Consider the following 26,685-nt stretch of genomic DNA (forward strand, 5'->3'; position numbering starts at 1 on the left):
TGTGAGAGTGTATGAATGTGTGCACTGTATAGTATGCATGAAAGCGTGAGTGTGAGAATGTGTGAGTGTACGAGTATAAGCATGTATAAACATATTAGTATGTGTGGAGTGTATGGATGTATGAACTATGAGTGTTGAGAAAGTATATATATGTGTGAGTGTATGCATTGTCTTAGTATGCATGAATGTATGAGTGAGTGTGAGAATGTGTGTGAGTGCATGAGTGTAAGTGTATGTAAATGCATAAGTATGTGTGAGAGTGTATGGATGTATGATTCTGAGTGTTGAGAAAGCATATGTATATGTGAGTATGTACATATGTGTGTTTGTGTGTGTTAAGAGTGTGTGCATATATGAGTGTGTGTAACTGGGTTTGAAGGTGGGATAGTGTGAGAATATGATCATGTGGTATGTGTGAGTGTGTATATGAGTGTGCATATATATAATGTGAGTGGCTATGTTGAGAGTTTGTGTGAGTGTATGGCTAAGTTTGAGCATGAGAGTTTGTGGTTGTGTGTTGAGTATGTCTGTGTCTATGTTTGAGAGTTTAATAATGTATGAGTGTGTCTGTAGGTGAGCACACCATGACTTGTTAATGATGCCCAGGAGACAACTCAGTACTAGTCCCTTCAGCCCCTTCCTGCTCTCAAAGCCCCTGGGATCTCAGTCCTGCCATCTTCCCTGGGCAGACCACTCAGATTCAATGAGTTTCAGTCACACTGACCACTTAGCAACACTGCCTCATCAGGAGACTGAGTATGATTTGGCCTGTCCTCTAGGCCTAGGCCACCCTATGGGTCAAAGCCAGCTACAACTGTTCCGAAACTGGTGGTTCTCAGAATTGGGAGTTCACACTGAGGTAGGGAATCAGAACAGGGGATAAACAAAGATGGAAACATTGGGGGCTGGGCGGTGGTGCTAGAGGTAAGGTGCCTGCCTTTCCTGCGCTAGCCTTGGAGGACCACGGTTCGATCCCCCGGTGTCCCATATGGTCCCCCAAGCCAGGAGCAACTTTTGAGCGCATAGCCAGGAGCAACTTCTGAGCGCATAGCCAGGAGTAACCCCTGAGCGTTACCTGGTGTGGCCCAAAAACTAAAAAAAAAAAAAAAAGAAAAAAGATGGAAACATTGATCCTAAAGAAACAGGAAAATAGACATACAGAACCGGACTTAGAACTCTACAAAACCTGACCCACAGAATCCGACACATGAATCCTATAGAACCTGACCCAAGAACTCTATAGAATCACAACAATGGATCCTACAGAACCCAATTGACAAATGCTACAGAAACCAACCAATAGACCCTACAGTACCTGATCTAAAAACTTCACATATAGAACCCGTCCTACAGACCTACAGAATCAAACAAGAGATCCTAAAGATCCCAGCCTATAGTCACTAGAGAATGTGACCCACAGACCAACAGAACCCAACCCACAGACATATAGAACCTAACTAATAGACCCTACAAGATCCACAGACTTACAGAAACCGGCACAGTGACCTAAAGAACCAGACCCTCAGGCCTAGAGAGCTGACCCATGGACCCCACAGAATCGACCCACAGACCCCACATACAGAATATGACCTCCGCACTCTACAGAATCCAACCCACAGACAAATAGAAACCATTCCATTGACCTATAGAATCTGACATATAGATCTACAGAATCAAACAGAAGACCCTACAGAGCCCAGCTCATAGACACTAGAGAACACAACCTACAGACCCTAAAGAATCCGACATTAAAGATCTAAAGAACCAGACTCACAGGCCTTCAGAACCAACACATGGACTCTACAGAACTGACCCACAGACCTACAGAAGCTAATCATGGAACCTAAGGAACCTAAACCACAGACTTAAAGAAAAGACCCACAGGCACTACAAACCCTGATCACAGATCTACAGAGCCCAAACCACAGACCCTACAGAACATGACTCACAGATATCCAGAATCTAATCCACAGACCTACAGAACCCAACTGCACAACTGCAGACCAACATGACCTGACCCACAGACCTACCAAACCAGACCAACACACAACTACAGAACTCAACCAATGATTCCTACAGAACCTGACTCACAGACCTACAGAACCTAACAAGCCCTACAAAACTTGACCCACAAATCCTACAGAAACAAACCACAGATCCTTAAGAACATAACACAGACCTACCAAACCTGACTCTACAGAACCTGACACAATGACCTAAAGAATCCAACCGACACTACAGATCCCAACCAATGGGCTCCTTATAGAGCTCAATCAAGATACCTGCAAAACCTGACCCTACAGAACCCAGTTCACAGACTCTACAGAACCTGACCCACAGACCTACAGAACCCAACTCACATGTTACCCCTCCCCAGGGCAAAATGCTAATCTTCACCTGATGGTCAGACCAGCCCACATCTGGGAGGGGTCTATGGTTGGTAGCAAAGGGATTGCCTCAGAGGTTAGAAGGTGGCTCAGCAACAGAAGGAGCAAGAGCAGCAGAGAGAGAGAGAGAGAGAGAGAGAGAGAGAGAGAGAGAGAGAGAGGGAGAGAAAGAGAGAGGAGGAGAGGGAGAGAGAGAGAGGGATAGGGAGAGAGAAAGATCAGAGACAGCAGCATGAATGCAGAGGCTGTTAGCTTAGAAGCCACACATGGTGGTTAGGGTCTTATAATAAAGATGAATCACTCCTAAAACTTCATGACTGCTGTGGGTCATTTCTCTGCTGTCACCCAGATACCTACAGACCCACCGTAGGGGCTGTAGGCATTGGCCAGGCAAACAAATACCTCACCATCCATTTTTCCATCCATCCATCCATCCATCCATCCATCCATCCATCCATCCATTCATCCATCCATCTGTCACCATCTAGGACTCTTATTAATTTAACCAATACAACACTCACAGATCTACAGAATCAAACCATGAACATTATAGAATCTGACCCACAGTCCCTAGGGTCCTCAAACTTTTTAAACAGGGGGCCAGTTCACTGTCCCTCAGACCATTGGAGGGTCTGACTATAGTAAAAACAAAACTTATGAACAAATTCTTATGCACACTGCATATATCTTATTTTGCAATGAAGAAACAAAACAGATACAAATACAATATGTGGCCTGCGGGCCATAGTTTGAGGACCACTGCCTAGAGTATCTGACCCACAGATGTACAGAACCTGACCTACAAACCTACACAACCAACCCTTGGACCAACAGAATCCAAACCATAAACTCTATAGAACCTGAACCATAGACTTACAGAACCAACACAGAGACAATCTTGTGTTGGACATTTCTGGAGGGAACCACCCCATCACAATAGCCTTGACTCCTTTATCCCTGATATGCCAGATTTGAACACTGAGCCTATGGAGGTGCCACCTGCCCCCTGTCCCACACCTGTACTGATGGGATGATCATTCAGGTGACCTCACGTTCAACAAACTCAAGGACCTCTGCTGTCACAGCTAAAAGCAAATGCACACCCCACCCCAGTGGAAAAATGGGAATTCAAGGCACTTTCCAGAACCCCAAAGTCAGGCTGGGGGATTTCTATGCTCTATGGACTGTTCCGAGCACTGATTGAGGATGTCAGACTTTCCACTGCTGCTCCTGAACATGGGCTACACAGGGCATGGGGCCTGATAGCAGAAGTGGATAGAAAAGGGGTTCACAAAGCTCTCCATGGGCCAGCAGGCCAGGCCAGAAGGATGGACATCCCTGGGAGAGCCAGAATTCACAGCATCACCTGACCTGGGCCTGGGCTCAGCAGAGGCTGCACTGGGGATGACACGGCAGACACTGCTAATAGCACATTGATCTAGAACATTCTGTGTGCATAGCTGGTGCAGCAGCTACACTCTGGGAACTGGCTCATATCAGCCTGGACAGGGCCAAAGTGTCCACAAGTGACCTTCTGGCATAATCACGGTTCAAGGATTCAATTTTGCACATGAAGTGCATAAACAGAACTGCTGAATTAAGACCTGTGAGACTCCTGAAAAGATGCTCTGATCTCTGAGAAGGCACTGGACCTTGAGAAGATTCTGAATGCAGACAGGTAAAGGGAGCAATTTCTGAGTAGGGTCTCAACCCTCCTCTAACTCACTCTCTTGAGCAACATCATTTCCTTAAGCAGAAACAGCAGCAGATGGAGGGGCCAGTCCCTGATACCCTGTTCTTCCCCGGCAAGTAATTACTGGTTTGGTAGCGGCCAGTTGGGCTCTCTGAATGCCTCGTCAGGCACCGGAACTGCTTTCCCAAAGTTGATTACCTTTAACAATGAGAATAATCCGCTAACTACAGGATCTGTGTGTCCAAGCTGTGGGGAGGAAATCCTAAAACTGCAAGACTCAGGCAAACCCAATACCTAAGGCCTGGGCAGAAGCCAGAGGCCAGAGATGGATGGAAGCCGTGATGTAAGGTTGGTTCATTCTCCAGAACTGCTATGTGTCTATTCTTCCCCTTCTCTTCAGCTCAAATATTAGCAATGTGCAAGGAAATGGGATTGGCATTTAGAGAAAGTGCTCTCAAAGGGGAAAAACTTAGAAAGTCCCTGTGCCTTAGAATAAAACTTTTTTTTTTTTGTCAAAGTATATCATTTTAGATGGTTTAAACTCTAGAATCTAGATGAAAGAACCTAACCAGGAGGTGGCCCCAGAATTTTGTCAAGTAATGTTTGGAAAAAATTTATTAAAAATGTGGAAGGATGAATTTTTGCAAACGTTGTCTTCTCTCCTACAATGGGCACGGAGGCTTCTCAGTGTTGATTACAGAGAAGAAATACACATGTCAGTACTGCCATTTCAATAACAGTCATAGAGCAAGCGCAAATTGGGACATGTTTGCATGTTTGAGACATTTTTTTAAAAAAAAAAAAAACAGCAACAACTAAAACTTTCTCAATGTCCATTTGATATCTGTGTTTTTCGGCAATTTTCAAAGCTCAGGCAGTGACCTCAGGCCCTCTGGATCATTTCCAAACCCCAAATGCTGGAGAATTCTGTGGACCAAAGAAAGGCACAATGATATCCCCTCCCCTCCTTTCCAGAGCTACTCACACAGTGAGAATATGCAAAGATAAGATGTGATTCCAGAGAGCTCTGTTCAGGAATGATTTAATAATCACCACTATAATAATATTAATAATAAGTGGAAGAAATGTTTCTGCAGAACATTCTTCTGCCTCTGTTATAGATGCTGTTCAGAGGCTGGGTGACTCCTGCTTCTTTGGGAGTGGGGGGTTAGGGTAAGGGATCACAGGTCCCAGAGGTCAGAGGTAGGATCCACTTCAAGATTCATCACAGAGCTCTGGAGCCTGACTTGGTCCTGTCTCAGCGACAGATGCCTCTCTAGGCCTGTCACAGTCACCTATCCCACCCCACCCCCATTCCTCAATCAAAAACTCAGTAAGTCTGGACCGAAACCAGAGGCTGGCAGGGCCGTGACGGGGCAACAGCACCTCACACCTCGGCAATAGACTCACAGCCCCTCTGCTGGAACTAAAATGCCATCTGTTCCGTGACCAGCGACATCGGCACCACTAGTCTGATTTGATTCGCGTCAGACAGACCCTGGTGTGACAGGGATAGAGGCAGGTGGCTGGTGGCGGGACCCAGGGCATTGAAGCTGGCAGCAGCAGGAAAGCAGGAAGGAGGTCATGGGGGAAGTTGTTGAGCCAGGCAAGGCTCTTCTGTGACCCCAAGATGCCCAGTGCTATCTGGAGGTGTGTACTATTATTGGCTCAGGGAAGACCACCTCCTCCATGAAATCCAGAGTACAGAAGAGAGAAAGCAAAAAGCATAACCTGATGCCTGTGCCCAGTGAGGATAGATTTCATTCATTCATTCATTCACTCACCCAGATGAGATTTCATTCATTCATTTATTCACTTCAGGTGGGGGCTTCTTTGCAGCAAAGCTGCTTCTGATGCAATAGGCAAGTGAGTGCCAGAATCCTCGCCCCCCCCCCTTCCATTCAGTAAACACCTTCAGCTTTCAGAAGGATGAAAACTCAGGAGAAAGCGAGGAACAGACAGTGTGACAGAGACTGGGACCTTGCCCTGCATACCCAGAGGCTCCAGTCCTGGAAGGTGCCGTTTCCAGGTGTTTCCTGGATAGAAGGAGGCCACCCTCAGCTCCTCTGGTCACACCTCTGCCCTGAGAAATGTCTCAAGAGCAAATTCCCACCTTTGCACGTGGTAGGGCTGAGCGTGAGCGGTGGTGCAGGAGATGCGGGGTAGATCCACCAGCTGGAGGAGTCTGGAAGGAGGTAGGTTTGCTGGGGGGTGGGGCACGACTGCAGGTGTGTGTGTGTGTGTGTGTGTGTGTGTGTGTGTGTCTGTGTGTGTGTCTGTGTGTCTGTGATACTCAGGTTGGACAAATCTCAGTTGAGAAGCACCTATCAAGTTCCACCTTGTGGAAATCCTGGGAAAAGGAAAGGGAAAGGTGGAGTGTGAGGGCAGAAAGGGAGAGGATAGGGGGTTGAGCTGGGGACTGGGTGAGAGAGGGAAGGAAGGAAGGAAAGAAGGAAGGAAGGAGAAAAGGAAGGGAGGGAAGGAAGGAGAAAGGGAAGAAGGAAGGAGAAAAAGAAGGAAGAATGAAAATGAAGGATGAAAGGTGAAAAGGAAGGAATAAAAATGAAAGGAGGGAGAAAGGGAAGAAAAGAAACGGGGAAGGGAGGAAGGATAAAGGGAAAGGAGGAGGAAATGAAGGGATGGAGGAGAAGGAATAAGGAAGAAAGAAGGAGGTAGAGCGGGGAGGAAGGAAGGAAGGAAGGAATGAGGAAAGGAGGGGTGAAGGGGGAAGAAAGGAATAAGGAAAGAAGGAAGAAAGGACGGAGGGACGGAAGGAAGGAAGATATAAAAGGGGGAGGGTGCTAATCCACTACGGTGGGCGCTGCAGAAGTGGGGAAAGGATAGAGCAGTGCGCAAAGGAGGCAAGGGCGCAGCGGAGAAACCCAGAAGGAAAAGGAGAGCCGGGACGGACAGGGGCGCGGGACAGAGGGACCAGGATGCTCCGGTCATGCCAGCGGGGTCCGGGGCGCGCAAGATCTGGGGGCCAGGTCCCAGGAGGGAGGGAGGCTTAGCTGGAGCCGGCGCCCCCGAAACCTGCGTCCCCCATCCCCAAGGGCCCTGGGCGCTCGGCCCCCATCCGCCGCCCGGTGGGTCGCACTCACCTGGCCCTTGACCAGGCTGGCGGCGAACTGGCGCATGACGGCCTCCACCGTGTAGGCACTGGACCAGCCGCGCGGCGTGAGCAGCTCCATGCAGATGGCGCCGCCGTCCAGCACGTAGCCGTTCTCCAGGCGCGGGCTGAGCACCCGCATGAAGGGCGGCGAGAAGGGGAAGTTGTCGGGGAAGGTGAGGTTGAGCAGGATGAAGTCGGTGTTGGTCTCCTTCATGTCCTGCCACAGCACCGAGTCCTTGTCCACCTGATGCAGCTTCACGTTCCAGTCGAATAGGCTGTCGTCCACCAGCTCCACCGAGATGAAGCGGTCGCTGAGCCGCGCGATGTCCTGCAGCTCCTTCATGAGGCGCCGGCTGCGCACCTGCGTGCAATGCTGCTGGCGCGCCGCGGGGACCAGGCTGCCGCCCGCCGCCGCCGCCCCCGCCGGGCCCGATCCCGGCCCCGCCCTGGCGCCCGTCGCCGCCGCCGCCGCTGCCACCCGTTCCCGGGGGCCCCCGGCGCCCGCCGCCCCCGCCGCGCCCGCCGCCGCCGGCTGCGGGGGCTTGTCGCGCGGGGCCAGCTCCGCCACGCGCTTGCCCTTGCCCTTGCCGGGCCCGGGGCTGCCGTCGCCCGCGCCCCCGAGGGGCTGCTGCTGCTGCTGCCCACCGGGTCGGTGCGCCCCGTTCTTGCCGCCGCCCTTGCCACGCAGCGATGCGCTCTGCTGCCCGCCGCCGCCGCCGCGGTGGTTATGGTGATGCTTGGGGTCCTCGGTGTCCCGGTTGTGCAGGCGGATCAGCCCGATCTTGCGGAGCAGCGTGGCCATCTTAGACTCGCCTCCCACGGGCGCTGGGGGCTCCCCTCGCCTCCTGGCCCCGGAGTCCCCCGGAGCGGAGCGCGGTGCGCAAGTCGCGGAGACCCCTGGCTGGCTGGCTGGCTAGCTGGCGCGCTCCCGTCCCTGTTCCTGTCCCTGGCGCAGCGATCGGGCGGGCCGGCCGGGCCGTGCGCTCACCCGCTGCTCCTCGGAACGGGCCGGCGTGGCGTGGCGTGGCGTGGGGGGCGCCCCTCCGGATGGGTCCCCCGCGCGCCGCGCGCTCTGCGCCCCGCGTCCCGGAGCGAGCCGGAGAGGTGGCAGGGATGGAGATGGGGGGCTGGGGAGGCTGGTGGCGAGGGTGTCCGAGCTCCTTTGTGCGCCCAGCTGGCCCGGGAGTCCGAGGAGGGTCGCGGCGCTTTTCCCGGAGGACGCGGCGAGGTGGCCGCCGACTCGGCGGCTACCGCGGAGCCCCGGCCGCTGGCGCTCGCGTCGCCTCCGCCGCCGCCGCCGCTGCGGCTGCTGACATCGCAGACGCGGCTGCCTTCGTCTGAGCCCGGCGCGGCGCGGAGGAGGCGGCCCTGCCGGCCCGGGTGGGAGGGTTTTGGGGGGGGAGACGCGGGGCGGAGCCGCGGGCTCTGCCTGCGCCGACCGCCCCCGCCGTCCGCCCCGCCGCCCGGTTCCCGCGGAGCCCCGCGCTCCGCCGCTGGGGGGAGACCGCGGTGCGCGTCGGGCCACTGGCCGGCGGGGTGCGGGGCGCTGCGGTGGGGGCGGGGACCAGGCCGGGATGGGAATGAGGATGGGGATGGGGATGGTGGGTGGGAGGGAGATGGGGGTCGCGCGCGCGGAGATCGGGCTCCGGTCTGCACGATCCCGACACTTTGCGCACCCCCCGTGCGCGCCTCCAAACATCGTGAAACGGGTTGGAACGATCCGGAGGGGAAGGGGTGTCGGGGCAACCTGTTTATTAAGTCAGTTCCCAGCCGGCACCCGGCGCAGCCCCCGCGGGCCACACCGCAGGACCCGGCTGCCCAAGAAAGAGGAGCCTGTCGGTCAGCAGTGCCGTGCCCAAGTGTCCCAGACGCGCGTCTGCGAATTCAGCGGGGTGCGCGCCAGCACTGGTGGGGAGGGAATCGGATAGGCCCCGTAGGGATTCCCAAAAACGGTCACGGGAAGCGCATCCATACGCCACCCAGGGGTCCCGGTGCGCCCTGCGGAATCCCACTACACTTGGCTGAGGCTTGGGTGCCCTTGGAGGGCAGAGTGTACATTCCACGCAATGAAACTTTTTTTTTTTAATCGGGTAAAATTCCAATGAGCGCGGGATTAGGGAGATAGACCCTCTTTCTCACTTGGAGACGGTGATGCGGGGCAGCGAGTATGGTGGCCGCCCCTGGCGGGAGCTGGATATCCGACTGCAAATCCTGGTGCAGAGACCCCAGAAGAAAGATTCCTTTCCCCTACCTCCCCACGCGCGCGCGCGCGCCTGGTCTGGCCCACAAAACCTCGGCTCCTCAGCAGAACGTGGGCTCCGTGGAGCTCTCGTGATTATGGTTTTGGGGCGTCATGAGCACGTACGTTCACTTTCCGACTTAGTCAACGCGTTCCAGTGATTCTTACGTCTCAAAATCACCCGGGAGACCAGCGCAGGCCGGTGGGCAGTAGGAGGGGGGCTTGGAGACGCTGTGAGCCAGGAGAGTGAGGGACCAGCAGGGCTCTTAGCTGAGGGAATAGCTGGCACCCCTCGGGGCGGGTCCCCCCCAGACGGTGACCTTACTCGCAGGTGCATTTCCCTGGTGGATTCTATTCTGTCTACGTACTGTGGCAGCTGCTCTCTCTCTCTCTCTCTCTCTCTCTCTCTCTCTCTCTCTCTCTCTCTCTCTCTCTCTCTCTCTCTCTCTGTCTGTCTGTCTCTCTCTCTCTGTCTCTGTCTCTCTCAATGTCTCTGTCTCTGTCTCTCTGTCTGTCTCTGTCTCTCTGTCTCTCTGTCTCTCTCTGTCTCTCTCTCTGTCTCTCTCTGTCTGTCTCTGTCTGTCTGTCTGTCTGTCTCTCTCTTTTGGGTGGGAGGCACACCCGGAGGCTCTCAGAGGTTACTCCTGGCTCTGTGCTCAGAAATCTTACCTGGCAGGCAAGGGGGACCATATGGGATGCCGGGATTCTAACCGACGCTGATCCTACAAGACAAACGCCCTACCACTGTGCTATCCTCTAGCCCCTGCTGTTGTTTCTTTGTCGGGGTCTCATAGGTTGTTTGGGGGCCTGGGGTTGAGGAGGAAGGCTGGGCCTGGGAGGTGCGGGAGCCCCTCTCAAGCTGGGCAAGATGGAACCAAGTATTGCTTTTGAATTTCGTCCCTCCAAGTTCTCTCTTGTTCTTTGATGGAAAGTCAGGCAGGCTTTGGGGGGTTTCAGGAGTGACCCCAGATGGCGATGACCTCCTGTATGCAGTGCTAGGGATTCCAACTGAAGCTGTCAGAGGCCAGCAAGAGTCCTAACCACCGCACAGTTTCTCCAGTGCAAGAAATTGAGTTTCTAGGAAGCACAGCTTTGGTTGGGTCCTTGTTTTGTTGTTGTTGTTTGTTCATTTGTTTTAGTTTTTAGGCTACACCCTGCGGAGCCCAGGGGTTACTCCTGGCAGTGCTTGGGGGGGGGGGATAGTTGGGGAATGCCAAGTATTGCATCCTGGTTGGCCACATGCAAGGCAAATGCTGTCCCAGCCGTGCTATCCTCTGAGCTCTTGGGGAGCCTTGTTGTGAATAGCCGATCAGCCCCTTCCTTGACCAGGTATTGGAACAAGGGCGTTGGCAGGTGATCAAGAGTGTCAGCCCTGTTTCAGAGGCAGAAGTGAGATGGCCTGGCTGGGGTTACTGTCATCTGCCAACCCAGCTGGCCTTGGTCAAGGAACTTGGAAGGGGGCGCAGGTATGGTCCTTCTGTTTATGTGGAAATCTCAGGTCACAGCAATGAGGACTTTCCTTGCATCTTGGCACCTGGGATGGAAACTAGGGCTCATGTGCACCACTTCTGAGATGTACCTCGGGCCCAGCCAGCCATTATTTCCCCTGTGAGGACCGGGTTGCTCATGGGCTCCTCTCTATAATTCTCAGCCAGATGGCCCAGTGGCTCAATGCAAGGGCTGTTTGGGACCACAAACCTTGGAGTCATACATGGAGGTGCTCAGGGGACCAGAAGGGCAAGAAAAGGACAAGGACTGGCTATATGCAAGGCACATGCCTTTATCTTTGTGCTGGCTCTCTTCCTGGCCCAGGTCTTTTTTTCCCCAAAGTCTATGGCTAGGGTGAGTGCCCCATTCCTTGTCTGTGACTTCCTTTTTGTTTTTGTTATTGGGATACACCCAGTGGCTCTCAGGCATTACTCCAGGCAGACTCATGGGACCATATGGGATGCTGGGGATTGAACTGAACTCTTGCAAGACAAATGCCCTCCCTGCTGTGCGATCACGCTGGACCCAGCTTCTTTTTGAAGCAAGAGGGTCACAGTTAATAGTAATTGTTGATTAAATAAAATCTAAAGCATTAAGTTCACGTATTGGGTGAAGCCACCCCAGGTATCGCACCTGTGACCCCTTCTGCCAGCGGGATCTGAAGATGTAAGGAAACAGCAGAGAAATAATTCACAAGCAGTCAGTTAAAGTTTCATTGGAATAAGCTTGCCTTATTCCCTTATGACTTTTCTCCGTCATGAGCCTCTGTGCCAGGTCTGCCTAACTCATGTCTCTTAGTAGCTCTGTCTTTCTTTCTTGCTGCTCCTCCCTATGCTTCCTTGCTTCTTCCTCTTGAGCTCTCTGCAGCTTCTAATTCCAGCATTTTTCTTTATCTCAAAGAGCCCACCTCTTCCCAGGTGAGGGCAGACCTGATTCTCTAGGTGGGATTAACATCTCAAAAAAAGAGGTTAGGGAAACAGGAAATTGGGGGCAGGGATACCTTACAAAAGATGCTGGGAGACATAGCTGAAATGGACCAGTGTCAGATGGTGGGCCTTGCTCTGTAACTTTCTACCATGGCACTTCACAACAGCTCTGAAAAGGCAGATACAAGTCGCAGCTTTTCAACAACCACCATAAGAAGAGTGGGCCTTAAGGAAAATAAAAGTCATTTTTGCAACAATCCTCAGAGACAATGAGAGGAGGGCTGGAACTTCCAGCTCACTTCATGAAGCTCACCACAAAGAGTGGTGAGTGCAGTTATAGAAATAACTACACAGAGAACTACCATAATCATGTGAATGAATGAAGGAACTGGAAAGCTGTGTCTAGAGTACAGGTGGGGGTGGGGTGGGATGGAGGGAGATTTGGGACATTGGTGGTGGGCATGTTGCACTGGTGAAGGGGGTGTTCTTTACATGACTAAAACCTAATGACAATCTTATATGTAATTAAGATGTTTAAATAAAGAAAAATTTTCAAAAAAAAAAAGGCAAGTGGAAGGGCATATATTCATATAGCTAACGTCCTTAGTCAAGATGTTCATACAAGATGAATTATTCAAGTTCTACACCATATATTTTTGGTTTTGGGGCCACACCAGTGTGCTCAGGGGTTACTCTTTTTGTTTTGTTTTGTTTTTGGGTCACACCTGGCAGTGCTTAGGAGTTACTCCTGGTTTTATGCTCAGAAATCGCTCCAGGCAGGCTCAGGGGTTCATATGGGATGCCGGGATTTGAACCACCATCCTTCTGCATGCAAAGCAAAAGCCTTACCTCCATGCTATCTCTCGAGCCCTCAGAGGTTACTCTTGGATCTGCACTTAGGAATCATGCCTGGCAAACTCAGGGGACCATATGGGATGCTGGGGGAATGAACCTAGGTCAGCTGGGTTGCTGAAAGTAGGGCAAATGCCCTCCCTGTTGTGCTATCATTTTGGCTCCTACACCAAAATTTTAAGGAAGAGTGAAAAATTATAGCCAAAAATTCAGGTGTAATGGCTTGAAAGTGCAGAGGACAGAGCTGGAAGGTTCGCAGGGGCTGTGTGGGTGATTCATTAGTATCTGTGCCTGTGCTGGGCTGAGTAACTGGAAAGACCTTCCACTCATGCCTACACCACCCCCCACTACCACCATTACCTGAGCCCCAGGCACCAAAACGAGAATCTGGTCAGACATGGGTCTGCAAGGGAATTTGATACAGGGAATAATTCACACAGTGAAAGGGTACAAGAATAGGTTCAGGAATTCCAACACTCAAGCCAGGAATCCCACCACTCAAACCTTCAACTCCTGAGAAGGAATGCAGCTTAGTGGAAGAAGCCTGAAGAATGAGTGCCTGCCTTCCTCAGACCCCTGATTTTATTGTCAAGAACCAGGCCACAAGAACCCAAGGGTGGGAGAGAAATACCAAGTAAGAAATAATCCAATCCCATCACCAGATCACACTATAAGGTGGAGTATCAATATTGATTAGGATGGAACCAGTAATCCAACACCCCCCCCCCCCATTGGTTTTAGTAAATGGGTAAGTAGCCAGCCCAGCGAGGGGAGAGGTTCCATTTTGCTCTCCTGGTTTTCTCTTTTAATCAGCTTTTTATATATTTTAAATAGGAAGTCTCACAATTCAATCAAAAAGGGATTCACTATTTTCAATATGAATTTGTTGATGGTTAAATTGGCCACACTGGGATAGTTGATCTGAAAGCATTTCTGTGCCATAAAAAACTGTCAAGAGCCTTGCTTGGTAAGTGGTTGCAGTGACTTCATATGGAACCCCATGACTGAGCATGGGGTTTTGTAAAAAATATGATTGCCTATAAGTATATGATTTACTATAAGAAAGTATTTGATTTGAGGCCTATTTTACATACCCAGGCTTGCATGAACATTCCTGAGGTGGAAGAGGCTGGGAACGGGGAATGGTGTTATCTCTGTCAAAGGTGCTTGGCCTCAGCCATTTCTCAGGTGCAGGCATTTTCTTTACATTAGTGAATCTCTTCCCTTTGGGTTACTTTTGTTTCCTCCTGAATCCCAGTCTCAATCATCAGAGCCTTCATCACCACCTCAGTGCATCTGACCCCAATTCAAACATAGTGAGGGGAAAGAATATCAGGTTGAGTATCCTGGGCTGTTAAGTGGACAGGAATTTTTCTTGGATGGCTGAGTGGAGCAGGAGAGCCCACAGCAGGGTCTGAAGTATAATTTGATCTCACTCCAAATAAAATTTTGGCCAACCTAGAGATTATTCTACGCCTTCCTTTTTGATCTGTGTTTGTTCCAGGCAAGTAACTTCTCTCCAGCTCAGATCCTCTTATGATATGGTGTTCTTGGCTTAGTGCACATGCCTTGTGAAGTCTCTTCTCTGTTGGTTTCCCTCATTCCTACTTATGGGGCTCTTGTCGCTCTCAGTTCTCAAAGTCTTCACTTCAGGGACCCTGACATTGCCTCCTCCAAAGTTTAACTCAGTGAGTCACAATGGTTTTTATCTCCTTCCTGGTTTGAATGAATTAGAATCTGGATCAATGGTTGGGAAGTTCTGGTGTTGTGTTTAGAGGAGAATTGTCCATCTTATGGGTATCTCTACAGGTGATGCCAGAAAGGCAACTAAATTCTAGACTTCTCTCACTTAACTTCAGTAATTCAGGAAGAAAATATGTTGGTTAAACTAAGTCATGAAATTTTAAATAATTCATAGATTCCCCCAAAATATTTATAGTTAAATAGTTAAAAATCAACATCAAAACACAGATGTTGCTCTAACAAAAAGTAATCCTGAAGGGTTACAAAAAGTAATCCTGAAAAAACGGTGTTTATTTCTTGTATATTTTAGGATATGACAATTACCTCAGGGACAGGGAAGTGGCCTCAGGAATAGAGCACAGTAATAGGGCAGTTATTTAAGTAATAGGGCAGTTACCTCAGAAACAGAGCAGTCACTTCAGGAATAGAGCACTTTCCACAGGAAGAGGGCAGTTACTCAGGGACTGGGCAATTATCTTAGGGACAGGACTGTTATCATAGGGATAGGACAGTTACCACAGGGACATAGTAATTACCTCAGGTCCAGAGAAGTTACTGCAGGAATAGGAAAGTCATCACAGGTCTAGGACAGCTATCTCAGGGACAAGGCAGTTTTCCATCTGACCACCTGAGATTTCCAGTTCTTCCTTTGCTGATTTCATAAGTGACAAACTAACTCCCTGGTCTTTGCCACCTTCACCGCTTTACCAGCCACACTGACGCCCAGATCCATTGCTGCTTGGGAGGGTCTTTGATAGGTTGTCTTTAGCATTTGTGTGTGTTGACTTAGGAGAACTAGACAGAAGTAGGGAGGCACGGGGTCAGCTAGGTCACTCACCATTGGACTTTCCTACCTGGAGTTGTCATCTTTTGGTTAAGTAGGGCAGGATTAAGAGTTTATCTGCACATGATGGCTAGTAGGAAGGAGTTTCCCTCCAACTGGTTCCTGAGTAGTCCCTACTCAGCCCCAGATGAAGGATAAGGGTTCCTTCTCATACAAACGATCACCCAGTTCTTTCCTTTTCCTTTGGGTAAGGAATGACAGCATTTCCATTGGGTGGAAACAGGCTCTATGTTGACATAAGGTCAAGGAGACTTGAGGGAGAGTGTTGATAACAGACCTTCCTTTAAGGTGCTCCTTGGGTAAGAGCACAACTGGTCCTGAGGCTGCTCCACTTTCCATATGACCAGTTGTGAAGCCCTGTCTGGCCTAGGATTCATTAGGAACACTGAGCTCATGTTTTCAAGGAGGAGCTTTCTTCTCATTGACTGATTTATAATTATTGTAGTCTAGCACAAATATTTACAATAGTGCAACACTTATGGTTTTGTTACACATAGTCACCTCAGCTCACAGCCACAAAAGTGCCCAAGAACCTTATACCACCACTCCTATTCTGTTTCTTCCTTCCCCATAGTTCCCTCTTATCTTACTAGTCATTTCCTTTTTGTAATCTAATGTCAAGAGTCCTTTACCATTTGGCATGTCCATTCCCTTGCTTATTCTCCAACACGTACAGTTGGGTGAGACCATCCCGGTATATGTTCTTCTCCCTCTGACTTTTTACATGATGCTTGCAGTTCTACCCACATAGCAGTGAACTACTCAATTTCACCCTTTATTCCAGTTGCATAGAATTCCCTTATCTATATAATATAGCTCACAATTTCTTTATCCACACATCTGTTCTTGGGCTTTTGGGTGTTTTCCATATCTTGGCTATCCCAATAAACTTAAGAATTCACTGATCTTCTTGAGTAAATGCTTTTATGTTTTGTGGGGGTAGACGCCAAGAAGTGGAGTCTAGGAATGGAGGGGGAGGTGAAAACAAAGGGTTTTGGTAAGGTGGTGGTAGTATCTCAAAAACACTGGTGGATGGATGTGTGTAGTTCTCTGTAACTCAAAAACAACTTTGATGTTATGGCCAACTATGACACCTCGATTAATAAAATATGGAAAAGAACATTTTTAAAGTGGCATCTCCAGTTGAGATATGTGTTCTTACTTTTGGGGAAATATTCTCTGTACTGTTTTCCACAGTGACTTCTCTCAGCAGAAAGAGGAATATTTTCACATCATCCATCCCAACACAAGGCAAGAGATTGAACCCAAAGACTTGGTTACAAAGGTGCTGCAGTTTTGTTGAGGATCCAAAAAAAAAAAAAAAAAAAAGCAAAAAGAAATGTTGCTAAAGAGACCCAAATAAAGGGGAATTGCCTTCTGAGCTTAGAGGCCAGATACCTTTCCACCCAGTTTAGTATACAGGGGTCTCAGCAAGGGCAGGGGTCAATCCTGGAGGACTTCTTTGAAGCCATTCTACACTATGGCAGTAGCAGTGCATAGAAGCTTCTGAATTCACTCATGACACCTAAATCCAGGGACTCAACCCTCCGGCCAGCTTGGGAACCACTTTCAAGAGACTTAAATGAGCCACCTCTGGGGCAAGCTCTGGAGGTTTCTTTTGGGGCTATACTTAGCTCTCCCGAGCAGAGAAAACTCACGATGACTTTGGTAATTACAGAATGTGGATTTTCTCTGGCAGCTGAAGAATGCCTGAGTGATGAAATGAGTCACACTGGGTCTTTTCAGAGGAAGGAGCTGCTCGGTCCTAAAGCTCTTTCCAGAGACGATTCTCTGACTCTTCCTGTCCTTTTCATCTTTGCTGGAGGCAAAGACAGTTACTTTCTGGTTGTGTGCAAGTGGGGAGTGACAGCTGATATTGTCTGTCAAGGTGGCATCTCTATCCAACACTACCTTAAATATTAGGGCTAAATATAGGTTCAAGCATCATATTCTGAGCCAGAAAGTCAGTTCTGCTTCCTGGCATCGCGGAGGGGTGGTGAGTGAAATATTATAATTAGTTGAAACTGAGAACATGTATTATATTTATCCTCTGCATTTTCAAGGCATTCTAATATAATGGAATCTTCTGAACCTTTTCCGTATTTATCTTCCCAGAGGCGTGTGACAGCCTATACCTTATCACTCTCTTATTAGCTTTGAAAGAGAGAATAAAAACTAAATTCTATAAATTCAGTACTCAACAATAAACAGAACATTTTCCCAAACTTTGAAAATGGTTGAGTCCTTGGCAAATAGTGAAGTGTACAAATCTTATTGGACAGCCCAGTTGTTTTTCAAAAATATATTTGCTTATATAACTTGGACCCTGATCAAGGGTGGATTATTTTCATCACCCTTCATTTCTTTTGCCTTAAGCCAGCACCTTCCATTTTAGTTTCTGTCACTAGAAATTAGGTTAGGATAGATTGTTTGTCAACTTTGAGTAAGTAGAATCACACAATATGTACATCTTACATCTGGTTTTTGTTACTCAAGATGTTATCATTTTACAATTTGTATAGAACTGTATGTAGTTTCTTGTTATTGATTAGCATGCTTGTTGCAAGAGTATCTCTTTCCGATTGTAAGAGAGGGCTAAGTCCCCACTTTCAAACTTTATGCACTGAGATACACTATGCAGGAACAAGTCCTTTGGAAAAGATGTCTTCATAAACATTCGCATGTGGCAATTCATTGAAAGTGTGGCTAAAAGTAGGATAACTAGGTGAAAGCCTGGGCATGTTTGTCTTCACCCAAACTTCAACTGTCTCCTCTAAGTCAAAGGCATCATTTCACACCATGACCAGCATAAGGTGCAGAAGAAGGAGGACTTCCTGGGAGACAAGAGTAGAGTGGAGCAGGTTTCTGGAGAGACCAGCCAGGGAACCCCTGAGCTGCTCTATGGGAACATGAGTGGAGAGGGAGAATGGTCAGGCACCCAGACCCTGGAGGTTTAACTACTCTAACAATGCCGATATTAGAAGATGCTCTAAGAGCAAACATTGGTGCATCTGGAAGACCAGGGTGCCCAGGAGAGTAGGTACCAACCAGCTCCCCATAAGCCTTAGTATCAGGACACAAAAGACATCAGAACCAGCATCCTGTGAATAGTGGATAGTAGATACCATCATACTCTTGCAGAAAATAAGATACTCCCAAAGGTTGGAGAAAGAGAAGCCATAACAGAGAACAGTAATAATGATGGTAGCTGAGCCCAGGATAGTGTTTTAGGGTCACCAAACTCAGAGACTTCTGGTGATTGGTGGGATTTTGCCCTCTGCTAGAAGGAATTCAGCCTATTACCAGAGCCCCTTCTACAGACAAAGACACCACCCTAAAGCCTGGCTGAGAAAAGAAGGACTTGATTGCAGCCTGGAAGGGGCTGTAACTTGGCTTGGAATATCGATTCAGGAAAAGCAGGGAAGCCCTAGTCAGAAAGGCTGAGGGTGTGACAGTTCATGGGAGGTCGGAGTTGGGCTGAACCACAGTTCCTGTCCCCTCCTGCTTCAAACCCTGATGGTTTCTCAGAGGGCAGGAGTAGAAACTGAGCCGGATGGAAACAAGAGACTTGGCAGAAGCTGCTGCTGGTTGGAGATCTCCAATATTTATTTTTGGGAGCAAATGGTATTTTTGGATGGTGGCTGTGGATTCTGACTTGCTCCCGATGCTTGACACATATTAGAGTTTCATCCCATCCTTTATCTTGTTAACAATGTAAATGCTAGTTATAAGCTCTTCTGCAACCAGTGCATGCATTTGGAATATGTGTGTGGGGTATAACTCCAAAGCAAGAAAGATCCAGAGGATTCTCTGGAGGCTGGCAGAGTCTTCCAGACATTGTTGACAAGATCCCATGTCATATTTCAGAAGGGGGAGCATTGAGGTATGATGGCCCCTTTCCTCTGGACTGCAGTCTTGTGATGCTATCAAAAACAGCTCATAGGGCAACAAGCCAAACTGCAGCTGCCTGTGTTGTCCTAGGGCATATGAGCTGAGAGGTTTCCCATATTCACAAGGTCATGATAGAGCTTCCTGGCACTCCCAGGGATAGGTTGTCCCTTGAAGACAGAGATCATCTTTTCTTCTCAGAAGATGGGCAAAGACGATCCAATGTTGGGCAGTGGGTTTCATCACCCTTTTCATGTTTGGGCACTTTCTTTGCTTTTTCTGTAGACTCCAAGACTGAGTTCATTTTCATTTTTAGAACATGTCATTGAAGGGCTGGAGTGATGGCACAGCAGTAGGGCATTTGCCTAGCACACAGCTAACCCAAAACAGACCATGGTTCGATCCCTTGGTGTCTCATATAATCCCCCAAGCCAGGAGTGATTCACGCATAACTAGAAGTAACCCCTGAGTGTCACTGGGTGTGGACCCCAAAAGAACATGCCATTGGTCTACTGTACCCCAATTCTTCTCAATCTCAAAAAGTGTGCTCCTCTCCTATTTTTAGTTCTTGTTTCTCTGAACCCTTTTGTAGGGAAGAAAGAAAACAGTTCTTTGAAGTCCTAGTGGTCCAAACTAGATCCTTCAAAATGGCTGGATGCCCAATTTCTCCCCATACCTGGCTAGGATCAAGTCCCAGGATACCTCTCATTGTGGTCTACCATGTGACCCTGGTCATCAGAACATCCAGCCTAAACCCTAAATTGTTCAGCTGCTTCCACAAGCAGTTGACAAGCAAAACTTGTATGACCTCACTATGAATCTATCACTTTGCCACTTCATCTTTCTGGGGAAATTTGCTATGTTTCTGGTACTACTTTTTTTTTTATTTAGGCAGCAATATTTTTCTTGAAAAGAGATTTTATTCAGAGTAAGCCTCTGCAGAATAAAAAATTAGACAATTTTAAAAGATAGATATTGCTTTCTCCAAACAGATAACTTAAAGAGATAAGCCACAAGCTGTACACACATATACATACACACACATACACATATATTTTTAAAAGCAATTACCATCTGTCTGATAGAAAAGAAGAACTCTGTGGGAATTGAGGTTTATGGCATAGTGTTATAATTAGGATGCCTTGGAACAGAATAATATCCTCATCAGAATTCATGAAGAACGTCTTCTAATATTTTCCTTTATTTTCAAACTCATTATGTAAACAGCGTTTTGAGTTCCGGATAGAGGCAGTTGGGATGGGTGAAGGGTGTTGTTTCGCGGGGTGAAGCATTTGCTATCATGTTTTTGCTCTCTGAAGAGTTCTGGGGAGCAGGAGAGGCAGTCGAAGTGAGTGTGGGCCCTTGCTGTGTGAGGGGAACACATTTCATGTCTTTCCTGGCAGATTTGGGGGAACATGCTGCCTTTTTCAGCACCATGGTCAGATCCAAACAGAGCTGCATTTCCACCTGCTGGTCCCCATTACCTTCTTCCTCAGGAAAACTGCTCCCTGAGATGTGTGTGAATACCCATTCCCGGTGTGTCCCCATTGCTATGAGTGATTTATGTTCAAAACCAGGCATAATCTCAGACTTTGAGGGTCTTTTCAGAGGCTCAGTGGAAGTATTTAGGGTAAATCTAACCCTTAAAAGAGGAGATCAAGGATGCGACACACACATAGATGTCTCCCTTGCTAGGACCCAGGGGGGAGGATCATGTCCTGCCCAGGGTGGAAGAGCCTTGTGCCCCAGGGGAAGCTGTCCCTGCCCACCCTGGGATCTGGAACACCAGCCTTTAAACTAAGAAGTGGCATTTTGTCCAAGAACCCTAGAGGTCAGCACCCCTGAAAGATCTGCACCCCCAGATGGCCCATATGTGAGTGACCTATGAAGCTTCTACCAGCTTGAGATGCAGGAACTCAGCATTAACTTCTCCAAGGGTCCCCTAGCTACCCATCCCCCTCCCTAATCTAAGAAGCCCCACTTTTAAGTCAGCGAGGGACTTGGGTCCTGCATCTGTGCCCTGTAAAAATGTAGGGAGCCAGCTACGAGCACCCCCAAACTCTCAGCTGCAAGAGCTTAGCAATTCTCTAGCCCCTCTCCTCCTCTACCCTCCGGTGAGCAAAGAGCTCAGCCCTCGGTGGTCCTGGTGATGGAGGAATCCTAAGTCGCTAGCGGGATGTGGTCTCCACACGTCTCGCCCAGCCTGGGAAGCGCTCCAAGGCTGCGGAACAGAGAGGAGCCAATGGGCGCAGTACCAACCACGGAGGCTATTTTTAAGTCAGACACAGGAGCTGTGGGTGACGTCAAGTGGAGGTGCGTTGGTGACGCTGCTGAGGAGACGTCACAGTCTTCTTCAAGGACCCAGGACTGGCCAAATCTTATTCACGAGCAAACTTTTTAATGGCTTCGATTCAGAAACATCTTTGCACATAGTGTTGAACTCCAACTAGGGAAGCAAGGAAGGTCTTCTGACCTCGTCTGAGGACATAGTCCTATTTCCTGAGCTGGGGTGGACACGTACATCTAAATTTCTCACTGAACCTACACACTCTGCCTCTCGTGAGCCCAGCTCACATTTAAGCAAAGAACTCTTTCATTTCTTCCTCCCTCCATCTCTCCTCTCTCCTCCCATCTCTCAGCCAATCCCAGAAGTTGTCAAGCTGTGGAAAAAACCCAAGATCCATTCAAATGCATTTTGCCCTTGAGCAGAGAACCTCTGTGATTTACAGTGATTTTAAATATATATATTAAAATTGTTTTTTGGGGGGCTGGAGAGATAGTACAGAAGAAGGGCATTTGTCTTGCATGTGGTGGACTTGGAATGGACCTGGGTTTGATCCCCAGCATTCCATATGGTCCCTCAAGCCTTCCAGGAGCGATTACTCAGTGGAGAGTAAGGAGTAACCCCTGAGCATCACCAGGTGTGGTCCCCAAACCCAAAAATAAATAAAATTTTTGTTTTGTTTTGTTTTAATGAAGCCCACGGATAGTGCTCTTGCGAGAATGGAGTCAGGGTTTTAAAGCTGATATCTCAAAAGATAATCAGATACTTCTAGAAATTATTTTGAGACTAGGTCTAATCGTAGGGTTCTCCCCTGATAACCATCTGCAATAGTTCGTCTGGTTAATCTAGAAGAATCCATTGTGCTTGGGTCAATGAAACTCATTTGAAGAGAACTTGTATTTTTCCACAGTATGACTGTTTCTGGGGTTGGCAAAGAGAGGGGAGGAAAGCAAAAAGAGGGGGTGTCCAGTGTCCCACACTCATCTCAGTTTCCCTCTAGGCTCCCCGCCTACCTCTAGAGCAGACACAACTTTCATCTCTTCCTAATTTTACTCATGTCCCCTTCCCTGATTTATTACCCCTCCACCCCCAATTCAGTGGCCAACTTCCGTTAAAGATCTGTCCTCTGTCTCTGCCTTTCTGTTGCCTTTGGGGCTTTGCTATTCCCTACCAAAGGCTCTTTGTCTCTCACAATAGGGGAGATCATTCTGTGTCTCTCTCCTTCTACCTTCATTCAACATGATGGATTCCAAAGCCAGTAGAGTATTGGGTGAAACTATGCTAAGATTTTCCCAAACCCCCTTTTTTTTGGTGACCTCTAATGAGTGCTCAGGAGACTCTGGGCCCTGCCCAGTGATTGCCCAGTGGTTCAATGCCAGGCCCTGTGAGTGCAGGGCTGTTTGGGTTCTGTGGAGTTAGGAATATCCAAATTTCCTGGTGGTGCTGGGCAGACCCTCAGAGGTAACCCTTATGGTGGTGCTCAGGTGAGCTGAGGGCTATACCTGGTAATACTCAGAGGACATCATATGGTGCCAAGGATGAAACTAGAGTGAGTTGCATAAGATTCACATGTCTTAACTCCATGACTATCTTCCTAGACTGAGGCTACTTTTATTCACGGTTGGTTTTGTTGTTTTGGGGCCACACTTAGCTGGTCCAAGGCTACCTCCTGGATCTGTGCCCAGAGATCACTCCTGGTGGTGCTCAGAGGAATGAGGGTGGGGTCAGGGATCAAAGTAGGGTTAGGTTAATGCAAGACAAGTGTTGTCTTGTGTCTTCTCTGCAACTACATACCTCACTTATCTCACCTACCTACCTATAAATGCAAGAAAGAGATATTTCTATGTTTCCATATTTTTTTTCACTGACTGAGGTGCAGAAGTCCTGTTTGCTGGCTCTGTTTGTTAGTGTGTGGAAACACCAACAATGTCCTCGTAGATCTATTTTTTTTCAGACACTAACACTCCTTTACCAAGGGCTTGGCAATGTAGAGCACTTAAGTGAGGTCCTGATGACTGCTTTATGCCTTCTAGGGTGGGAATGCTTGTGATGTGGTAATATCCTCTGTTCTAATTGTGACGATGAAGAAAAATATTTCCCTTGGTTGTCAAGTGCTGCCTGATTGATATCATTGTGCTTCTCCAAAAGAACTGTTTCTGGGGTATGGAATGCCTGGTCTCGTGATGATCCACAGAGGTTTCTTGAGACCACCCGTGCCGCTTCCTACCTGGTCTCCATGGTAACCTGCTTGGCCAAAAGAGAAGTGGGTATTCAGTGCCGAGAGGAACTTCCTCCTGCCAGCTGCTTTGTGGCTCAGCAGCTGTTAGGAATTTGGGTCACAGCTTATGGGGTTGAGGCCTGAAAGAAGGTGACAGCCCCTGGAATTGGCTTCATCATTAACTCTGACTGTTCACTCACTGGTAGCTTCCAGAGATGGATTGGCAGAGTTTATTTTGGGTGGGATTGGAAGAGTTTTAACACAGTAGTTGAGCCAAACACAATGAGCTCGGTTGCAGGTGCTGTTGGATTCAGAGCATGTGTGCACATGTCAATAGGTTTCTCCCATTCCTTTCACCCACCACAACCCTCATCCATCCATTCATCTTCCAGCACACTCTCTCATTCCTCTACCATCTACCCTCCATCTATCTATTCATCATCTGTCCATCAATCCATCCATCCACTCAGGCATCCTCATCAACTTCCACCTACCTACCAACTATCCACCAGCCAGACAGTCACAGTGAAAATATCTTTAGAGTGACCTAGCTCTAAGACAAAATGGTGAAAGTGACATGCATGGTACCCTTTCATTAATAGTAGTGCAAACCATAGTGTCAAAAAGAAAGAAAAAAGAAAGAAAGAAAGAAAGAAAGAAAGAGAAGAAAGAAAGAAGGAAGAGAGGAAAGAAAGAAAGAAGAAAGAGAGTGAGTGAAATAAATTTCTGCAAACCATAGTGTCAAAGAAAGAAAGAAAGAAAGAGAAAGAAAGAAAGAAAGAAAAGAAAGAGAGAAAGAAAGAAAAAAGAAAGAAAGAAAAGAAAAAAGAAAGAAAGAAAGAAAGAAAGAAAGAAAGAAAGAAAGAAAGAAAGAAAGAAAGAAAGAAAGAAAGAAAGAAAGTGAGTGAAATAAAATTTCTGCCCCAGAAGCAGGTGTAGAAGGGTGGATGGGAAAGAAGAGGGCATGAGGGAGGTTGAAAGGAAAACTGGGGACATTAGTGGCAGAAAATGCACAATTGTGTAGGTTGTTGTACATTTTATGACTGTAACTCAATCATGAACAACTTTGTGAAAAAAAAACCCTATAGTCTGAACAATAGTATAACCACCGTGGTTAAACAAACAAAAAGACAAAAGAGTATCATATATATAATTACTTTATTTAAGCACCTGGTTACAGAATTGTTCAGTCATAGACTGTATACCACCTTTCTTCACCAGTGCACATTTTGACTATGTCTTTTGTCTTTGCTAAGTGCTGAGAAACTAAAATTTCAGTTGTATACTTTAAAAATTATGGATATAACATTATCAAATGATTCAATAAAAACACATGACTATTGTATAATAATAATGTTATCAAAATAATTATGTTTAAATCACAGGCATGAAGTGTAGCATGATTAATGTGTAACATTTTATGCAATATAATTCACATAGCATAGACATAGAGCACATTTTGATAAATGACCAAATTGGAGTAAGGAACTCGAGGCAAATGCCTCCCCCCAGGAACATGTCATTAGATTTAGAACTTTACATTTTTATAAAGAAGGAAGATAAAATTCCTGTGCCAAAGGACATTGTAACATGGGGAAGTGCAGCACATGAGCGAATATCACAAGCTTTTCATGGTAAAGTGCTTCATAAAATAACATTATTACATATAGAATTTTTTGAAGTAAAAGGAACCTGCATTTTTCTTATGAAATTTAATTTTCCATGTCTTGGAGCTGGGGGGGGTCATTATGCTGAATCTCTGCTTATCTCTTTAAAAATGCATTCATTTCTATCTATGCTTAGAAATGCTTGTTTTATTCCATGAAAGACTTGGAGACGCTGAATTGATTAATCTCTTCTAACTGACTTCTGTTTTCCTCATACCTTCTAAAGTTTCAACACTAGTGCTTACACTCTGGCTTGTTGGAGTTTTCCCTTTTCTTATTTTTTTGAGGGGATTTTTTTGGGGACATTCCTGGGGATAGTTAGCAAACTGAGATCACTCCTAATGATACTTGGTAAGCTGGGATCACTCCTGGTGATATTTGGTAAACTAGGACCACTCCTGATGATACTTGGAAAAATGGTGGTTCTTGGAAAACTAAGATGGTATGAAGTCCTGATATTCTGCTTGGGCCTTGTGGTACTGGGACCAAGAAGCCTTAATTAAAAGTTTTGGGGGCCTCTACATACCCCATGGTTCTAAGAACTTCAGAGCTACATATGCTTTGTTTGAAGGACTGTGTAGTGCCACAGACCAAACCTTGTGTCTTGTGAATGCAAATCATGTGCCCCTTACCTCTATGTTTTCTTCTCAGACTGAAGGAATTTTTTTACTATGGGCATGTTTGAGCCCAGTGAGCTCCAGATTCTAACCTGATGTGTTAGATGACACTTATCCAGAGGTTTACTGTTTAGAAGAAAAGGGGTGTCGGCTTAAATATTCTAACACTGGATCCCAAAAGCTGCCTATTTCACATGTGGTGACATCTCTGTGACTCCTCAGAGCTCGTCTGACTCCAAGCGAAGTTGCTCTTGGACTGTTGAATCCATACCACTGGATGTGAAACATATACCTTTCACTTTCATTTTTTTTCTTGGTTTTGGATCCATACCTACAGTGCTCAGTAATTACTCTTGGCAGACTCGGGGGACCATATGGAATGCCAGGGATCGAATCCAGGTCAATTATGTGCAAGGCAAATGTCCTCTACTTTAGACTATCTTTCTGACTGCCATCTCTCATTTTTCATACAGCTCCTCCCAACATACCACAAACTACCCCAAACACTGTAACCGGAAACTGACCTTCACACGTATCTGTGCAGATCCAGCGGAAAACTTTCCCAAAAGAAGTCATGTGCAACTTTCTCCATTTTCCTCAGAGTAGAGGAGCAAATCCAGGAGTGGTGGCCTATAACCTCAATGGAATATTATTCAACTATGATGGAAGATGAAATTCTGCAGGTAGCTTCGACTTGGGAAGAACTAGAGAATGTCTTGCTAAGTAA

The 26,685-nt window shown here is 47.6% G+C and overlaps 1 protein-coding gene across 1 annotated transcript in view; it reads right to left on the reverse strand.

Annotated features, from left to right (window-relative positions):
* The window catches only part of UBE2QL1 (ubiquitin conjugating enzyme E2 Q family like 1), a 35,222-nt gene extending 26,669 nt beyond the window's left edge, over window positions 1–8,553 (reverse strand). Inside the window, exon 1 of the mRNA XM_049767940.1 lies at window positions 7,182–8,553. Coding sequence (XP_049623897.1) covers window positions 7,182–7,994 — 813 coding nt within the window. The 5' untranslated portion in view covers window positions 7,995–8,553. The remainder of the gene's footprint in view (window positions 1–7,181) is intronic.
* Between the last annotated feature and the right edge of the window lie 18,132 nt (window positions 8,554–26,685).

The sequence above is a fragment of the Suncus etruscus genome, chromosome 2 (assembly GCF_024139225.1).
Source record: "Suncus etruscus isolate mSunEtr1 chromosome 2, mSunEtr1.pri.cur, whole genome shotgun sequence".
Taxonomy (NCBI): domain Eukaryota; kingdom Metazoa; phylum Chordata; class Mammalia; order Eulipotyphla; family Soricidae; genus Suncus; species Suncus etruscus.